General features: G+C 42.1%; 1 protein-coding gene across 4 annotated transcripts in view; it reads left to right on the top strand.

Moving 5' to 3' along the window:
• Positions 1-16304, top strand: part of Alpk1 (alpha kinase 1) — a 102072-nt gene extending 85768 nt beyond the window's left edge. For all 4 annotated transcript variants that reach the window (XM_076933242.1, XM_076933241.1, XM_034501260.2 and 1 more), the window contains 9 exons: positions 956-1042; positions 2582-2658; positions 3452-3547; positions 4802-4906; positions 6810-8901; positions 10395-10548; positions 13090-13252; positions 14036-14222; positions 15421-16304. In XM_076933242.1, coding sequence (XP_076789357.1) covers positions 956-1042; positions 2582-2658; positions 3452-3547; positions 4802-4906; positions 6810-8901; positions 10395-10548; positions 13090-13252; positions 14036-14222; positions 15421-15620 — 3161 coding nt within the window. In that variant the 3' untranslated portion in view covers positions 15621-16304. The remainder of the gene's footprint in view (positions 1-955; positions 1043-2581; positions 2659-3451; positions 3548-4801; positions 4907-6809; positions 8902-10394; positions 10549-13089; positions 13253-14035; positions 14223-15420) is intronic.
• Positions 16305-18235: the final 1931 nt, after the last annotated feature.

The following is an 18235-nucleotide window of genomic DNA, read 5'->3' as shown; positions in this document are numbered from 1 at the left end:
TTCCCTACACAGTCACCCATACATACACTCATCACACAACACACATCCCACATCCCACATACTGCATATACACACCCTATACACACACAAGAATGAGGGAGAGAACTGTGCCATGTGGCAGAACACTTAAAAGCCAACTGTTTTTTTACCATTGACACTTACCATCCATTTGCCACATGCTGGGTCAGCTGACAAAACAGAACAAAACAGATAGTAGAGCGCATAGTACAGTATCTAAGTGTGGGAAGATGTCATAACAAACTCCCTAAGTTGCAGAATTATATATGCTAAAACAAAAATTGAAAACCTAACCTACTTGCCCACAGACTGCAGCTCAACTTCTCAGAACTTTACCCACCTCACACAATGACCACCATTAAAAAAAAAAAAAAAATCAAAGCCACTCACTGGTCCTTTTGCTTAGCCAATGGCTAGCCTGAGTGTCAGCTCCACTCTCCCTGTCAAGTCTCACTACATTCGTAATGAATTTTTTCCTAAGATTTTAGTCTGTGCAGTCATCACCTTCAGTATGCCGACTAATGTTGTGTAATTGGAACTGGCCCTGCAGTCTTCGAGACAGACACAGATGGTGGGGTCACACTGTGGGTAAGGTAGCCTGGGGTTAGGAACCTGCAGAACCTTTGAGACAAATAGCACTGAATCTGGGACCTGAGAAAGAAGAGGAACTCTTAAGAAGCCAGAGAAGAGGATCCCAGGTAGGGATGAGGAGAGTACAGGTGCTTGAAGCAGGAGAAACAGATGAAGGCCCTAGGGTGGAAAACTGTTGCTAAGATAGCCGAAGGCCATATGTAAGCTGGCTCCTGTGAAGTCATGGTGAGTGGAGCTGTCTCTCAAATCTTAGTCATGTGTGTTAATGAAGACATCTATGAAAAGTGGGTTTATCTTAAGGCCATTTCCTTACTGACTGCAGGCAATGTATTCCTTTTGATTGCAGGGACCTGGCTGTATAGGAATGACAGTGACAAGATCCTGGTACAGTCGGTCTGCATACAGATCAGAGGACAAATTCTGCAGAAGCTAGGTACTGACTGACATCAATCGTCGTCCCTCTCAGGGCTCATGGCAGAGGACTGCTACCAGAATTTACTATGGAGTTTTCTTATTAACTCTGGCTAAAGCCATCACATCCCCTCTTCCTTAGTGATCCTCTTGAGAAGGAAACAACATTAGGATACCAGGAGCTGAGCTGAGCATGTCTGTGCACACTTGTGTAGCCTGCTGTGTAGCCTGAGGAAAGAGAAGAGCTTGAGGCCAGTAGGTTGGGGCTAGCCTAGGCAATAGTGAGATCTCATGTTCAAAAAAAATTTTTTTCTATAATTGTTAAGATTAATAAATGAAAATATATTTTCTGTTTTGTTAATGAAATTTACAATTGTGAATTGTGCCTATTCACTGACTTTCGTTACTCATCTATTCCTTGGGATACTTGCAAAAAAAATTTTTGAGCAGTTTCAAGCCCTAATTAGACTAAATGGTAAACCAAAGCATTTGAAATTTAATAAAAGATGGAAAATATTACTCTTGTAGTGGGGATGACTATAAATTGTATGTGTGTGAGTGTGTGTGTGTGTGTGTGTGTGAGTGTGTGTGTGTGTGTGTGTGTGTGTGTATGTGTTAGATACTGTGCTAGTTAGTTTTATGCCAACTAGACACAAGCTAGAGTCATCTGGAAGGAGGGAGTCTCAATTTAGAAAATTGTGTCGCGCCAACCCTGACCAGCAGGAATTAAGACATGGAACAACCGGTTCTTCTCACAGCAGTTTACTCAGGATGCTTAGCAGTTGGTAGTCAAGATGGCGAGCCCGCGAGCCCTTCCCGGGCACAGCTTATAAACCCTGCCAGGAGCCCATGAACTCATGCCATGTATCATCTCTCCATAGGCTCGTGACGCTTGTGTAAGATCAGGCCACCTTGAAGCACAGCCTTCATACCTAATAAGGACTTGTTTATCACTCGGCCCTTGGGTGGCCATCACCATCTTGGGGTGAGGTTCTTATGGCACCTAACAGAAAATGCCACCATAAGATCAAGTTGTAGGCAAGCCTATAGCACCTTTTCTGAATTAGCGATTGATGAGGGAGGGCCCAGCCCATTGTGGGTGGTGTTGCCCACAAGCAGGCAATCCTAGGTGCTGTAAGAAGAACTGAGCAAGCCATAAGGAGCAAGCCAGTAAGCAACACCCTCCATGGCCTCTGCATCAGTGTCCGGCTTCGGGTTCCTGCCTGGGTTCCTGTCCTGACCTCCTTCGGTGATGGACTGTGATGTGGAAGTGTAGCCAAGTTGCTTTGTTCATGATGTTTCGTCAGAGCAATGGTAACTCTAATTAAGACAGATACCAAGAATATGATAATCCTTCGTTTCTTGGTGACAGTTGACTTTGTCAGTCTAATCTAACCTGAGTTTTCCTAATGGGATCCAATGACTCTTCCTAATGTATTTGTTTTCTAATTTCTTACTTATTTACTTATTATTTATAAGTATAAACTATTATTATTTATTTATCTGTACAATGAGACACAGATATTAACAGTCCATCCCTATTCTCCCTTCGTTTTTTTAGGCATGTGGTATGAAGCAGCAGAACTCATATGGGCCTCGGTCATAGGATATTTGACACTGCCTCAGCCAGATAAGAAGGTTTTGTGTCTACAAGCAGTGTCTACTCTCCCAGCTTGTCTTTGGATAGTTGTCTTTCTATAGCACAATTAACTCCACCATTTATCAATTCTGTCTGCACTATGTCATTTATTCTACACAAGCACAAGACTGGGAACATTTAGGAACCTTCTGTGTTGTGGTTAGACTCTACCTATGATGGGTTTCTGTAATGATTTCTAACCATCCAATTATAAATGTAGGTCTCTGGTCCACTGTATGTATCCTGTCACATTATATAGCCTTCACTTGATTCTGTGACAAATCTTGAAATGGCCACAATATTATGTGTAAAACCATTTTCCAAGAGTCTAGTGAGGAGAAACTTCCCTTAATCGTTAATGTAGTAGCATATTTAGGAAACTAAGAATCAACCTTTGCTTTGATGTTGGTGGTTTCATTCTCTATAATTTTGGGACTTTCCCCTCATTAATTGAGCCCTCCATTTCCCAGAGATCTGTCATTGATTTATCCTTTATTACAACACAGAGAGTAGTATGATATGTCTTCCTGTGCCAATTGCTCAGGCCTATTATTTAGATAAATTAACACTGATGACCCAGTAGAGCCCAACTTCAAAGTAGCCATGTTTCAATTCATCCTCAAGACTTGGGATGTGATGCTCTCTCAGTCCTGGTGATATTCAGTTCAAAAGTATCTCCAACGTCATAGTCACAGAGTAATAGCAAGCAGATAGTTCTTGGTGGTATGGAACCATTGACTGTAGGCCATGAGATGAGAGAATTCCAGTCTGATTTGTTTGTTTTCCTGACAGGGCATTTCCACATCACTGGGCATACTGGCAGACATCTTTGTTTCCATGAGCAAAACGGATTATGAAAAGTTTAAGAAGAACCCAAATGTTAACTTGGTAATTGTTGCTTGTCAAAAGCATGGTTCTGAGTGGCATCCCCTGAACACCTGTTAGTGCTGTTCTTGACACTGGTTATCCTCTCTTTCTCAGCAGAGTGGGGGTTGGGAACCGAGTCCCTCCTAGATTAATGGGAGCAGCTCTGGTGGGTCTTATTTATCTTGGTCATCCCAGCCTCTCATGATGAATCAGATATACAAAGGGCACCGAAAGAAAATCTTGAAGCGAAAGAATGAGAGAATATCGTCAAAGTGACTTTTGGTCCTATTTATTTCCTTTCAACGTGTACAGAATTCAGTATCTAAACTTGGTCATTAAAGGGTAATAAGTTTAAAACATAAAATATTGTGGTGATGACCTAGGGACATGACTCTGCTGGCAGAGTGTTTTCCATATGAGTGTGAGAACCTGAGTTTGGTCCCCAACACCCACATAAAAGCTGGTTATGGATGATGGCATATCCTTGTAATCCCAACCCTGGAGACATAGGAGGAACTTGGAGTTGCATGTCAGCCATTGTAGCTAATCTGTGAACTCCAGATCCCAATGAAAGACTTATCTCAAAAAAAAAAAAAAAAAAAAAAAAAAAAAAGGCAGACAAGACCTGAGGATGACACCCATCCACACATGCACTGTACATATGTGAACACACACTAAAAAATGGATTTTTTTGTGCAAATCAGATAATTGAAGACTTGCTCCATGTTCTTAGCCTAATATTACTGTTCTTTTAAATAACTGTACTGGTCATTTCTTCAGCCCAGTAGAAAAATCAGCTCTCAGCAAGCTTACAGTCACTTTCCCTTCTGGTCTAGAACTGTGTCTGACCCATGGTGGTGCCTAGTGTATGTTTCCAGAATAAATGGATGAATCCTCATTGGTGTGAAACCATAAAGAGCCCTTTGTCGAGAGCAACACGGATTACTAATCAGTCTGCATGCAAAGTCTGCAGTTTCCATAAAAAAGGAACTGTCTCCATCTTCCAAGGAGGCTCATCTGATGTACTTTGCCTAACTGTTGTACATGCTAGATTCTCTGGGCTAGGGATGCAGGATAGGGGTGTGGGATGAGAGGGGACACCCAATGCTCTTGGGTCTTTAGACCTACTTAGGCTTTCTCAGCACTGTTCTGACAGGTTCGTGATGAAAAGGAGTCCCTCAGAATCTTGAAAGGAAAGCAATGGATTGTCACAGGCTTTATTTACTGAAGGAGAAACTGTAACTGCTGCTTCACTTTCCATGATTTTTCCCACAGGCCTTGCTCAAGGAGTTTGACCACCATTTGTTGTCAGCCGCGGAAGCCTGCAAACTGGCAGCTGCCTTCAGTGCCTACACGCCTCTGTTTGTGCTCACAGCTGTGGTAAATACAGGTTCTCCCATGCAGTCGGCGGGAGGGAAAAGTCTATTCTTGAAGTAGGTGCTGGCTCTTCACTGGCAATTATGATAAGACTCCACACGGGGGAAAGCACTATTAGTTCAAATGACCATATCCCAATAACAGCTGCTATTTCAGTCCAAGCATATAAAGCTGACTATTCTAGGACAAGGGTTCCGAAGGCTGGCAGCAGGTCGGATTCACCTATGGAGCCTTTCCAAAACACACATATCCCGGGAACGACTCTATACCATTAAATGCAGATCTCTTGGATTCATATTACAAGAACCTTTCATCTTGAAATATAGTTAACTTTGGGGTTGCCAGGATGGCTCAGCAATTAAGAACAAGTACTGCTCGTACAGAGAAACGGAGTCAGGTTCCTAGCAACCACATCAGGCGGCTTGCAGCAGCCTGGAATTCCAGCTCTAGGGGATTCACCATTCTCTTCTGGACTCCATGGGCATGAACATGTAAATAGACACACATACATATAACCTTTAACAATTAATAAATTAAAGAATACATATGGTCACCTCTCTACCTGCAAGTTCTACACCCTTACATTTCATCAACTTTGGATCAAAAAAAAAAAAATTTTTTTTTTTGCATCTCTACCGAACACATCCAGACTCTTTGTTCTTGTCATTCCTAGACAGTGCGGTATTGACATTGTGTTACAAACGTGAGCTACAGATGCTGGTGTGTGCGTGGTTTGTATGCATACCATTTTATGCAAGGGACTTGAGCATCCACAGATTTGGGTGTCCGCATGGTATAAGGAACTGACTCTTAGCCAGCTGATTCTATACAGAAATTTAAAACCCTCTACTCTGCTGTTTGGGTTATAATTAAATCAATACCTTTATTGTATAGAGAAGTTAATTAGGTTTATGTCCTGGGTGGGTGTAAACTATTAGTGAGACGTGTTACTGCACCAAATGCAAATGCTGTGAGAAACAATGTAAAGGAAAGAATGGACTGTTCTGTTTGTTATTATTGTTGTTTTGCTTTGATTTTGCTGTTATTGTTGTTGATGTTGTTGTTTTCCCTTTTGCTAATAGTTCCAGAGGTTTCTATCTGTGGTTCATTGGCTCTATTACTTTGGCCCCCATATAGGATAAAATATTATAGTAGCAGCAGCTACTGAGAGCACAAAGTTCAGCCTCAGTGCTAGCAGGCATCTGGCCTCCCTTTTCCCCTTTTATTTCAAACTCATTCCTGTTCATTGGATTGTGTGTGCATCCCACAGTGGTTCTTCCAACCCTTAGGTGATTGTCTCTGGTAAGTCTTCACAGAGTTCTCAAACCAAGCAAATGGAAATCTCACCCATCATAACCCACTTGCTAAAATATTGAGTAACAGCAGGATCTTAAGTTTGCCATGTTCAGTCCACAAGCATCAGGGTCATGACAGAATGGAAGGTAAAGATAATAATGTCTTACCCTTCTTCTCAGTCAATGGCTCAAGGCTCCATCCTTTCTCATGAATCAAAAACCAAACAACCTCACATCCTTCATTAAACATTCATGAACCTTCTCTCGAATGTCTGCATTGCGCATTTCTTTTTCTGTAATATTTTAAGTGATTGTCCTCTGGGAATAAAGGGGTTTTCTGGGTGTGGTGGTACACGCCTTTAATTGGCACATGGGAGGCAGAGACAAGTGTGTGTCTGTGAGTTTGAGGTCAGCCTGATCTACATTGTGAGTTCTGAAATAGCCAGGGCTACATAGCGAGGCCCTGTCTCAAAAAAAGTAAACGGAGGGGAGGTAGAAAGAAAGAAAGAAAGAAAGAAAGAAAGAAAGAAAGAAAGAAAGAAAGAAAAGTTTGTCTGAGTCACATCTAGGACCCAATGCAGTATCTGACCTGCATTTGCTGTTTTCCACAGAATATCCGTGGCACCTGTTTGTTGTCATATAGCTGCTCTGCTGACTGCCCTCCAGGAATGAAAAGTGTGTATCTGTGTGAAGCCAAAGAAGCCTTTGAGATTGGCCTCCTGACCAAGAAAGATGGCGAGCTGGTTAGTGGAAAGCAGGAGCTTCACAGCTTCATCAAGGCTGCTTTTGGCCTCGCCACGGTGCACTGTAGACTCCATGGGGAGACAGAAGCAGTTTGCGCAGCAAGGCAGCTATGCTGTGAAGCGATGGGCAAACTCTACACCTTCAGCATTTCCCCCACAAGCCAGGACAGAGAAGCCCTGTCTCGGGAAATCATGTCTCTCATCAGCCAGGTGAAGGGACTTCTACAAGTTCAAAGCTTCCCCAATTTAGATGACAGATCTTATGTCCCAGAGAGTTTCAAGTGTGGTTTAGATCGGCCCATCTTGCATGGGCACGTGGATTTCCAACAAATTCTTGAAACCTATTCCCAGCACCATATTTCAGTGTGTGAGGTATTCAAAAGCACTTGTGGGAACAGCAAAAGCAACCAGAGAGACACAAAGCCAGAGGTCTGTATCACCACTCTAAAGACAGAAACCAACACTGCAGATACTGCGGGTGCTACTCTAGAGAAAGTGTGTTCCCAAGACAGCAAGAGCACAGCTTCTTCCAAGATGTCTAAAAGAGATCAGGAGAAGCCCCAAAGAGTAAGGAGGAAAAGCTGGACCCATTCAGAGGCATTTCGGGTCTCCCTGGATCAAGATATGGGGACTGAGACTGAACCCCCAAACTGCAGCAATGGCAGGGCAGATGTTTTCAAGTCTCTGAGAGACAGCTCCAGCTCCAGCTCTAGTTCTTGGAGCAGACTGTCAGGGCTCAGCTCTTCCACCAGCTGGGAGGAAGTGAACTGTGCTGTTCAGGATATGGTAAGGAAAGAGTCTAACCAAGAAGAACATCTTGTGGACACTCAATGTTCTACGGCAGTGTCTGAAGAGCCCGAGAGGGACAGAAGCTGCAGAGCTACCTATTTGTTGTTTTCAAAGCTCCATGGTGTCTCTCTTCAGACAACTGAAGATCACGACTTAGAGTCTTCACAAAGTCAGTTACACAAACACAAACTTCCTCTCAATGCAACAGACACTTGTTTGGCCTCTGGTACAGGGCTGGTAGAAACCCCTGAAGGATCTAACAACACTTCTCTTCAGTCCAGTCATTCATGTGGTTCTAATTCCTGGTCCTTGTCTAGTTCAGGCAGGTTCATGGATGTGACCACATATCCTTCAGTTCAGGAAGAAGAAACCTCTGGAATAATTGGTGATTTCCCAGAATCCAAGTATGACTTTAAAAACTGGCATGGAGAAAAGAATGGGGGGAAACTCACTGATATATGCACGGGGCCTGAATTAACATTTGCCCCCTCCACGGTCGACCCGGAAGGAGAAACAGCAGAAAGCACAAGTGATGGACCATCACCTTTTCAGGGAGCCCTAGAATGTTTAAAAAGCAGCCATTCAATGTCTACATGTAGGACTTTCTTTCCGGATTTATCTGTTCAAAATGCTGACTCAGTTAAGACTGGCTGCTCTGTCAAAGACCAGACTGTTGACCCTGATGCCTCTACAGTGGATGAGGAGGGTCAAATGCTTGACAGCACAGAGGTCTACTCCATTGGCCAAGATGGCGCTCACAGACCACGTGTTTTGAGATCCGGTCAGAGTGATGAGGGGCCAAATTCCTTTGTGAATGGCAACAGTCACTCCCCTATCTTCGATGAGGACCTCAGCACCACAGAGGAAGGAAATGACCTTGGGAACATGCTGAAGAGCAGCCAGAACTCCAGCTCATGCTCACCGTGGTGGCTAAAATCACCGGCCTTTTCCCGCAGTTCGTCTGAGGGGGAAAGCTCGTGGTCTCTGCTGAACGCTAGCAGAAGTTCCTTCGCCTCACTGACAGGACAGATCAGCCAAGAAATCCTTGAGGCTCGCACCCTACAACCTGATGACCTTGAAAAACTTCTGGCAGGCGTGAGGCATGACTGGCTGCTTCAGAGACTGGAGAATACAGGAGTCTTGAAGTCCAATCAACTCCAACAAGCACACAGTGAGTACAACCCTCTTAGGCTCTAGCTCCAGGCTTTAGGAAGTGTCTGCTGGAAGCCTTGGGAAGAGCTTGCTGGGTACCACTGATCATAAAGGATGGACTTTGTGAATTGCCAGGAAATTTACTTTTCTAGTTATGGAATTCCCTGCCTGTGAGAAGTGAAATTTCAGGACCACATTTTTTTTTTACTTACTTACTTATTTATTTATTTATTTATTTATTTATTTATTATTTTAGAGATAGACTATTTCCCAGTTGGTTGTTTTTTTTTTTTTTTCTAATTTGAATAAAAAGTCAAGAGGAATGGAATAGGGCCAAAGTTTCAGAATATGTTCTCCTTCTGTTCTCTCCTCTTGACCATCACCTCTGATTCACTGGATGTAAGCAGCTACTTCACCTTCTCTTTCCAGCCCCATCATCCAACGCCTGTCACTCATTCTACTAGCTGGAAGTCACTCCTTTCCCACACTTGTGCATTTCTTTTAAGTATTTTCTTCTGTTTCCCCTTCCCCGTCACAGCCCGGGCACAGGAGGTCTTTGGTCACTCAGATTTGTTTTGTTGTTTTTGTTTTTGTTTTTAATGTACACTGTAGCTGTTTTCAGACACCAGAAGAGGGCATCAGATCCCATGACAGATGGTTTGAGCTGACATGTGGTTGCTGGGAATTAAACTCAGGACCTCTGGAAGAGCAGTCAGTGTTAACTGCTGAGCCATCTCTTCAGCCCAGGTCACTCAGCTTTAATTTGAATATCAAAACAGGATACAAGTCTTCCGTGGTGTTCATGTTGACCTGTTCCCTGTAAGGAATGCTTTCTTGCCTTCTGCTTGTCTTTCTTGGCTTAAAATGCAGACAGTGCTTCTTTTTATTCCCTTCTCCATCTTCTTCAATAAAGTTGGCATCTTTGTATAATAACTACACTGTCTGATGTAGTTTCTCTATCCTCCTGCCCCCAGTCAAAATGAGTGAGAGAAAGCAAGGGCACGCTGCAGTATACAATCTAGAAGCCCTGTATTTCTGGGAGCCTATGAAGTAATATTATTTTATGTGTATGTGATCTGCCAAAGGTGGTAAACTTGACCCTCTGCTGTTTCCAGATGTTAAGAAGTTGCAATCACATACTACATACCCCAGCACGGTCTCTGGAGTATCTATAAGCTTTCTTTTTCTATCTACTCTCATGCAGAAGCTCATCTTAACTTCATCTCTTGCCACATTTAACCGAGCAAGAATCAAAAACTATTCTTTATTGACACTTATAAAGTGCCACATTTTCATTGAACTAATTTAATGGGAGTTATAAAAAAAAAAGGGCAAAATATGAGGGTATATAAGTTGGACATTTCTGATGAGGCAGTTTAGGACTTGTGTTCATTCAGCATTACCCATGATATCAGCCTGAATTCCTGGAGTTGCCAGGACTCTACAGTGAGCATGTGAAGTGTGCTTACTGGTTCAAAATGGTTTAAAGAAGCCTTACTTTTTTTTCCCCAGGTGCCCTTCTGTTAAAATATTCTAAAAAGTCTGAGTTGTGGACAGCCCAGGAAACGGTGGTGTATCTGGGAGACTACCTGAAAGTGAAGAAGAAGGGCAAGCAGAGAAATGCATTTTGGGTTCACTATCTCCATCAAGAGGAAACCCTGGGGAGGTATTACTAGAAAACATATGCGTCGTGAACATAAGTCAGGCTAATTTTCTTTTCGGTGAAGTAGTCACTCATGAGATTTTGAAAGGGTTGAAAAGTGGCCCAAATATATGACTTTAGATACTGACTTCTCTTCTCCATAGTTAGTCAATTGACAATAGTTTTCATATATCACAGAATTATGCCAGATGAGTGTCTGGATGGTGGGTAGACATGATCTCAAGCCCACCAGGGAATATTTTTAAACCCACTGGGTAGACAAGAAAATGAGATATCTTAGCCATATGGTTGATTGCCATACAATTTGTATTTTTTAAAACTCATGAAAAATAATGGCTATGCCCAAACTTTTAAAGTTGACCCTGTTTGCCATCTAAACCCTAATAATGTATGAAATATGGAGAAAAATAAGAAATTGGGTAAATCCAAACAATTCTTGAACAGCTGAAGATTACAATAATATATACCTCAGGCTGTATTTGAAATGGCTTGTACTGATTCAGCCAATCTTCAAACACGCTGTAAAATAGGTGTTGCTGTTTGTCATGATTTTTAGAGATGGAAATTAAGCCACAATAATGTTAAGAACTTGCCCAAAGTCATATATAAGTGGTAGAATGAGCTGTCACGAACTGAACTATGTCACCTCACATCTGTATGTGGATGTTTCAGTATTCATATTGGGGAAACAAAAGCTGTTCCAACTGTAGTTAAGACAAAGTCATACTGTAGTAAGGTGAATCCATAACCTAGCACAGCCAGGTCTTAGTCACTGTTGATTGATGTCAAGTTAACTATAACCAGGACAACATGTACAAAAGAAAACATTTAATTGAGGGTTGGCTTACAGTTTCATAGTGTTAGTCCATTATCATCATAGCAGGAAGCATGGCAGCATGCAGGCTGGCATGGTCCTGGAGGTAAGAGCTTTACATCCTGATTCACAGGCAAGAGGGGTAGAGAGAGAGGGGGAAGGAGGGAGGGAGAAACTGCCTAGCATGGACTCTTAAAAACTCCAGTGATGCACTTACTCCAACAGGGCCACACCTTATAATCCTTCCAATTCTTTCAAACATCTCTACTCCCCCATAACTAAGAATTCAAATATCTGAGCTTATGAAGGTCATTCTTTGTTTTTTGAAGATTTATTTACTTTTTGTATGCTAATACACTGTTGCTGTCTTTAGACACACCAGAAGAGGGCATCAGATCCCATTTCAGATGGTTGTGAGCCACCAAGTGGTTGGTGGGAATTGAACTCAGGACCTTTGGAAGAACAGTCAGTGCTCTTAACCTCTGAGCCATCCCTCTAGTTCCATGAAGATCATTCTTATTCAAACCATTGCATCTGTGTCCTTTAGAAAAAAATTAGAGGTAGGCCTGCACACAGTGAGAGTGCATGTGAAGATTATGGTTATTACCTTGTATAGTCTCTGTCCAATTATACTATGAGCCCTCGAAAGTTACAGATCTAATAGTTCATGCTTTCCTCAATACCCTCAGAACTGGCATATTAGTGTGCCCACAGTGTGATCTTGGTAAAATTGGTATTCACAGAATGAAATAATCACAGAAGAGAGGAATAGAGAAGGCTTCATGCTGACTAATTGACACATTTAAGACCACACTGCAGATGAGAATGTCAGGCTCCAGAGTCCAACCATACCCCAGTACACTGTGCTGACCCACGGTTTACACGCAAGTGTGAAGAACTATCACACTGACTGGATAGTTTCCTCCACATTCCATATCATTTCAGGCCAGCCAGCATGAGATGTGCTCTGTTGTAGATGTGGTGGCTGTTATAAAATTATTTAGATCTGAAATTAAGACAATTGATATTGGTTAGATAAGAAATAGTAATTATCTTTAAAAAAAGATTTGTTTATTTTATGTATGAGTACACTGTAGATGTCTTCAGACACACCAGAAGAAGGCATCAGATCCCATTACAGATGATTGTGAGCTACCATGTGGTTGCTGGGAATTGAACTCAGAACCTCTGGAAGAGCAGTCAGTGCTCTTAACCACTGAGCCATCTCTCCCGCCCCTGGAATTATCTTTTAAACTACATGTTTTCTTTTCCTCTTTTTCGTTAATTCATTTATTCACTTTACATCCTGATCGCAGACCCCCTCTCCTTCCAGTCCCTCATATACACAGTCTTCTCCCCCCATCCCTCCTCTCTGTCTCCTCTGAGAAGAAAGAGGCCCCACCCAGGGTATCAAGCCACCCTGGCACATCAAGTCACTGCAGAACTAGAAGCATACTCTCCCACTGAGGCCAGACAAGGGAGTCCAGTTAGGGGAAGAGGATCCACAGGTAGGTAGCAGAGTCAGGGACAGATCCTGCTCCAGTTGTTGGGGGACCCGCAGAAAGACCAAGCTTCACACTTGCTACATATGTGTGGGGTCCTAGATCCATCCCATGCTTGCTCTTTGGCTGGTGGTTCATTCTTTGGGGGCCCCTAAGGGTCCATGTTGGTTGACTCCAATAGTAAAGATCCATTTCACACGTTGTTATGTGGGTTCTGTCCATCTGTAGGTACGTTGGGAAAGAATACAGAGAGCGGAAGGGGCTCCGGTACCACCTCACTGACGTGGAGCGGCAGATGACAGCGCAGCTCTATGTGACAGAGTTTAACAAGAGACTCTACGAGCAAAGGATTCCAACGCAGATATTCTACATCCCGTCTACAATTCTGCTGGTAAACATGAGTTTGGCTAATTAAACAAGCCTGCAGCTAGTCATTAGGTTTCTATTACAAGTCTACTTCTAACATGGCCCAGCAAGAGCTTACATGTCTAGTTCCCAGGCTCCTTCCTCTGTTTCATCAACTCCATCCTATTAAAAAAAAAAAAAAAAATGAAAAAAATGGCCGTCTGCCCCATCCAGCACATTCATTTGGACTGCCTGGGTGATGTCAGAGTCACTGCTGTCCCAGCATCTGGCTAAGTCAGCCTTCTTATTAGACTATTCTTTGTGTCTTGTCTCTCTGTTAAAGGACCTTCGAGGTTGTATTTTGTACAAATTATTTCCTCAGCATGAAACATAAATCCCTTGTTTTGCATTTCTTTCTCTCAATCTTTGCAACCAAGTGATAAGAAGCTGTACCTTAAACATATTTATCAAAGAAAAACCATAAGTACTTCACTTTCAAGGAACTGTAACTGTTAGGCCCAGTTTGCTTTCTTAGATTTGGTCCAACCTGTCTTCTATCTTGGATTTCAGAAATATTGAAACCAATCTCTCTTCACTAAACATCATTTTAAAGAAAGTAACGTTGGGTCCTTTGTATTTATCTTATCATTTAACCATTTTGACCAAGCTAAAGATTAATTATTTTTTCTCTTCGACCTAGCTCTGAGGAAATTCAAGTCTAGTATAATGAATCTTGATGGCAGAACCTCAGTCCACACATAGATCTACACCACTGCAGAGACTGTGGTGCTCACCATTGTGAATACTACCTCTCATCTCTATGTTACAGATTTTGGAAGACAGGACTATAAAGGGATGCATCAGTGTGGAGCCTTACATACTGGGAGACTTTGTCAAGTTATCAAATAACACCAAAGTCGTCAAGACTGAGTACAAAGCTACAGAATATGGCTTGGCCTATGGCCATTTTTCTTATGAGTTTTCAAACCATAAAGATGTTGTGGTTGATTTACAAGGTATGTAAAACAAGGGTTTATTTTTTTAATTCTCAATATTGCAACTGATTTCGCTAGCCATTCATCATATACTATAGACCATTCTATGTGCAGGGTACTGTTTCGAATTAAGGTAATTGATTTTGTTGCATGAAGCAAATGCTTCCCGAGTGACTTATGCACCTCGTGATCCACGAGCCTGTGGTCTCTTGGGCTAGTTGCAGAGCAGTCCCTACAAACTTCTACTCACAAGTGAAATCAGTTTCTTACTACTGCATTTCACTTCAAAACTCTCTCAACTTCTTCCATGGGTCTGGAGGATGGCTCAGTGGTTAGAAACCCTTGCTGTCCTTATATAAAGCCCAGGTTCAATCCCGGTGCCCACATGGCTGGCTAGTCACAACTGTGACTCTAGTTCCAAGTTATCCCACACTCCTTCTGGCCTCCACAGACAAATTAATAATTAATAATTAATTAAATTTAAAATAATCCCTGCTTTTTCTTTTCTCTAGCTCTTTATCCATCTTGAAAGCTGAAAATGAAACAGGAAGCTGTGTGTACTTAAATTTGAGTTTTCTTAAAATCCGCATGATTAATATTAGTGACTTTTTTCAGTTTGTTGGTTATTATATTCGTGATAATTCATGTCAGAGACTATTCTAGCAAGATGCCTTCAATCCTCAGTTCTTCCTCCATAGCATTTATGTATGTTTTACATATCCATAGCTTATTATCTGTCTCTCATCATCATGAGAATGTTTGCTCAATCTGTACATTTTTGTTTCTCTCACTCACCACTGTGTACAGTTTCTGTACCCAATATGTAAGTGTGGGGTAGGCAGGCAGGCAAATGTAGGACTTAGTGAACGAGGCATAAAGAAACTTCAAAGTCAAGACAAATGCTCAACGTTGGAATTTTAGTAATTATTCTAAATGAAAGTTATGCTTTACAATTCTGTGAATATTCAGTATCTCAGTATGTCATACTTGACATATATCACAATGTTGCATTCAGTTCTCTTCCTTACATTGGTAATTAGGACATGCATCTCAAATGCCTTGGCAAAAACATACTAAATATAAATCATGGGATGATCAAGTTTTAAATATATCTCTTTAAGCACGTGTATATGTGAAAGAGATACATGTGTGTGTGCATGTGCATGCGTGTTGACATTTCTAGGGTATGTGGTGCTCAGATATATTCCTTCTCTTTTAGGTTGGGTTACTGGTAATGGAAAAGGCCTCATCTATCTCACAGATCCTCAGATTCACTCTGTAGATCAGAAAGACATCACTACCAACTTTGGAAAGCGGGGAATATTTTACTTCTTTAATAACCAACATGCAAGCTGTAACGAAATATGCCACCGTCTTTCTCTGACTAGACCTTCACTAGAGCAAACAAGTAAGATGTAGGCTATAAGTTGGGAGCCTGACAAGCCTTTAGGAGCCTAGCATCAGATCTGCCTCCTTCCAGGCATACAGAGCAAGGCACGTATTGACATATTGATCGATTGGGTCAATGGATGATTCTAGCCATTGACTTATGAGAGGAATTCACAAGGGTCGATTTCAGGTCTACACTTGTTTGCCAGGATAAGATCCTGCAGACCTTGTTCTCTCTGACACAAGGACATGTCTGGAAGCTGTCCTAGGCTCTGCAGTTGTGTATGATGTTGGAAGTCCTCAGCTGTATGAAGACAACATGGAAAAGGGCCCCAACCAACCCATAATGGATGCAAACAGCAGCTGAAAACAAACTGCTGTCATTAAGCCGTTGTGATTTTGTTTTGTTTTGTTTTGTTGTTGTTTAGTTGATTGTTGTGATGGTTTGTATATGCTTGGCCCAGGGAGTGGCACTATGAGAAGGTGTAGCCCTGTTGGAGTAGGTGTGTCCCTGTGGGCGTGGGCTTTAAGGCCCTCATCCTAGCTGCTTGGAAGTGAGTATTCTGCTAGCAGCCTTCAGATGAAGATGTAGAACTCTCAGCTCCTCCTGTACCATGCCTGCCTGGATGCTGCCATGTTCCAGCCTTGGGGATAATGGACTGAACCTCTGAACCTGTAATCGAGCCCCAATTAAATGTTGTCCTTATAAGAGTTGACTTGGTCATGGTGTCTTCACAGCAGTAAAACCCTAAGACAGCTGGTTATGGTTTAGTTTCTTTTCTTTTCTTTTCTTTTCTTTTCTTTTCTTTTCTTTTTCCTGTTTGGAGAGATTTTGGTTATTATCTGTTAAAGCTGATACGGTTACTGCTTTCCTATTGGAGAGTTCTTTGCAAATTTAAAACATACAGACTTTTGAAAAGATTTCAGTTTTTGTTTCTCTTTTAATATTTGCCTTTTTGTAAAAACTTTTATCCACACAGACCTGTTTTTTAATTGAGCTGACCTCACCAATCTTTATTTCATGCTTGTGTGTGGTACCAGATAATTCTTTATTCTGGGTTTCTTTCTGATCCTCCCATGTTTCCCTCGAAGGTATTTCTATCTATGAAAGGTGTGATGGAGGAGTGGTCACATAGCACAGGGTCACCACAGCCTGTTGCTTTCCCCATACATCTCTTCTCCAAAGAGGGGTAATTATTATTCCCTGATGAAAGAGTTGTATAAATGCTCAGTGGTACCACCACATTTCAGGGGGGGTCTTCTCACCAGGGTTAACACAATCTAGCAACTCTCTCATAGACAGGCTTAGAGCTTTGTTTCCTAGATATTTCTAAATCTTGTCTAACTATCAATATTAACCATCACATACTGTGCTAAGGATATCTGGGATGACAGGTGGTCATCAAGGGGTACCATGGAGTTTTGTGTAAAAGGATGAAGAGAGAATTGTATATCCTAGAAAGAAGACAAGGCAGAGAAAGCAAGAGTGACAGACTAGAGGGATGTGACAGCCCAAAATGCCAAGGAATGAAGAGTGACAAGCAGAAAAAGGGAAATGGGCAGCCACTGAGAAAGAGAAGCACTGGATGACATAACAGGGCAGAGAGAGTGAAAGGGTGGGGGTCGGGGACACGCCAAAACTACAACCTTTATTGGAACAGAAAAACAGCTACCAGCAGAATGGGCAGGGCCCAGTGCTGGAAGTCGTCCCAAGGTCTCTGGGTAAATCACTTTCTAGGATCCCAGTCCCCACTTCTTCCTCACTAGGCTTATTCCAGGGTATCTTCCCTTGCATGAGAGGACTTTGCAACAGCTGCAAAGCCTTGGGTCCTGAGGGATGTGCATGTGGAGAGTGCTCTGAGAGCACCAAGCAGCCCCTTTCAATTTACAATTAACCTAAATTCCCCTAAGCCCTCCCTCAAGAGCTCCAATCCCATCCACTGTATTCCCATACAAGATTTTATTCTTTATCGCTGGATAATATTCCAGACTTATAAAATCAATGTCTCTGCTAAAAGTATGACCGTAAATCACAATTGAAATAACATTTTGAGGACATTTAGGACCTTTGAATATGGACCAAGCATTAGATGAAATTGCCAAGTAATGAAATGTCCAGTCAAAGGAGAACGAGACAGTGGGGGAAGGTCTCAGAGCGTCAGCCTTCCCTGGTGTCTGCACAGAACCAGATGAGGGGCACATAGGCTACATTATACCACTCTGTGTACTTCTTCAAAGATTCCTAATTTCCGTATTTCTTTCATAAATGTAAGATAATTGAAAGGAATGCCAAATAAAATGAAGAATGAACAGATCCTCGAGATTTTTCGCAAGCCAATCAAAAAGAAATATAAGAAATAATAGCCAGCCAGGCAGTCAGTGGTGGTGCACACCTTTAATCCCAGTGCTTGAAAGGCAGCGGCAGGCGGATTTCTGAGTTCGAGGCCAGCCTGGTCTACAGAGTGAGTTCCAGGACAGCCAGGGCTACACAGAGAAACCCTGTCTCCGAAAAAAAAGAAAGAAAGAAAGAAAGAAAGAAAGAAAGAAAGAAAGAAAGAAAAAGAAATAGTAGCCAATGGTGTAAATTCCTACAGAAAAAATATCAAGAAAAAAAATAGAATATGGGGGGTGCACATCCAGATTCA

This window comes from Arvicanthis niloticus, chromosome 4 (genome assembly GCF_011762505.2).
Source record: "Arvicanthis niloticus isolate mArvNil1 chromosome 4, mArvNil1.pat.X, whole genome shotgun sequence".
Classification (NCBI taxonomy): domain Eukaryota; kingdom Metazoa; phylum Chordata; class Mammalia; order Rodentia; family Muridae; genus Arvicanthis; species Arvicanthis niloticus.
The sequence above is the reverse complement of the archived record's forward strand: the minus strand, read 5'-3'. Positions and strand labels throughout refer to the sequence as shown.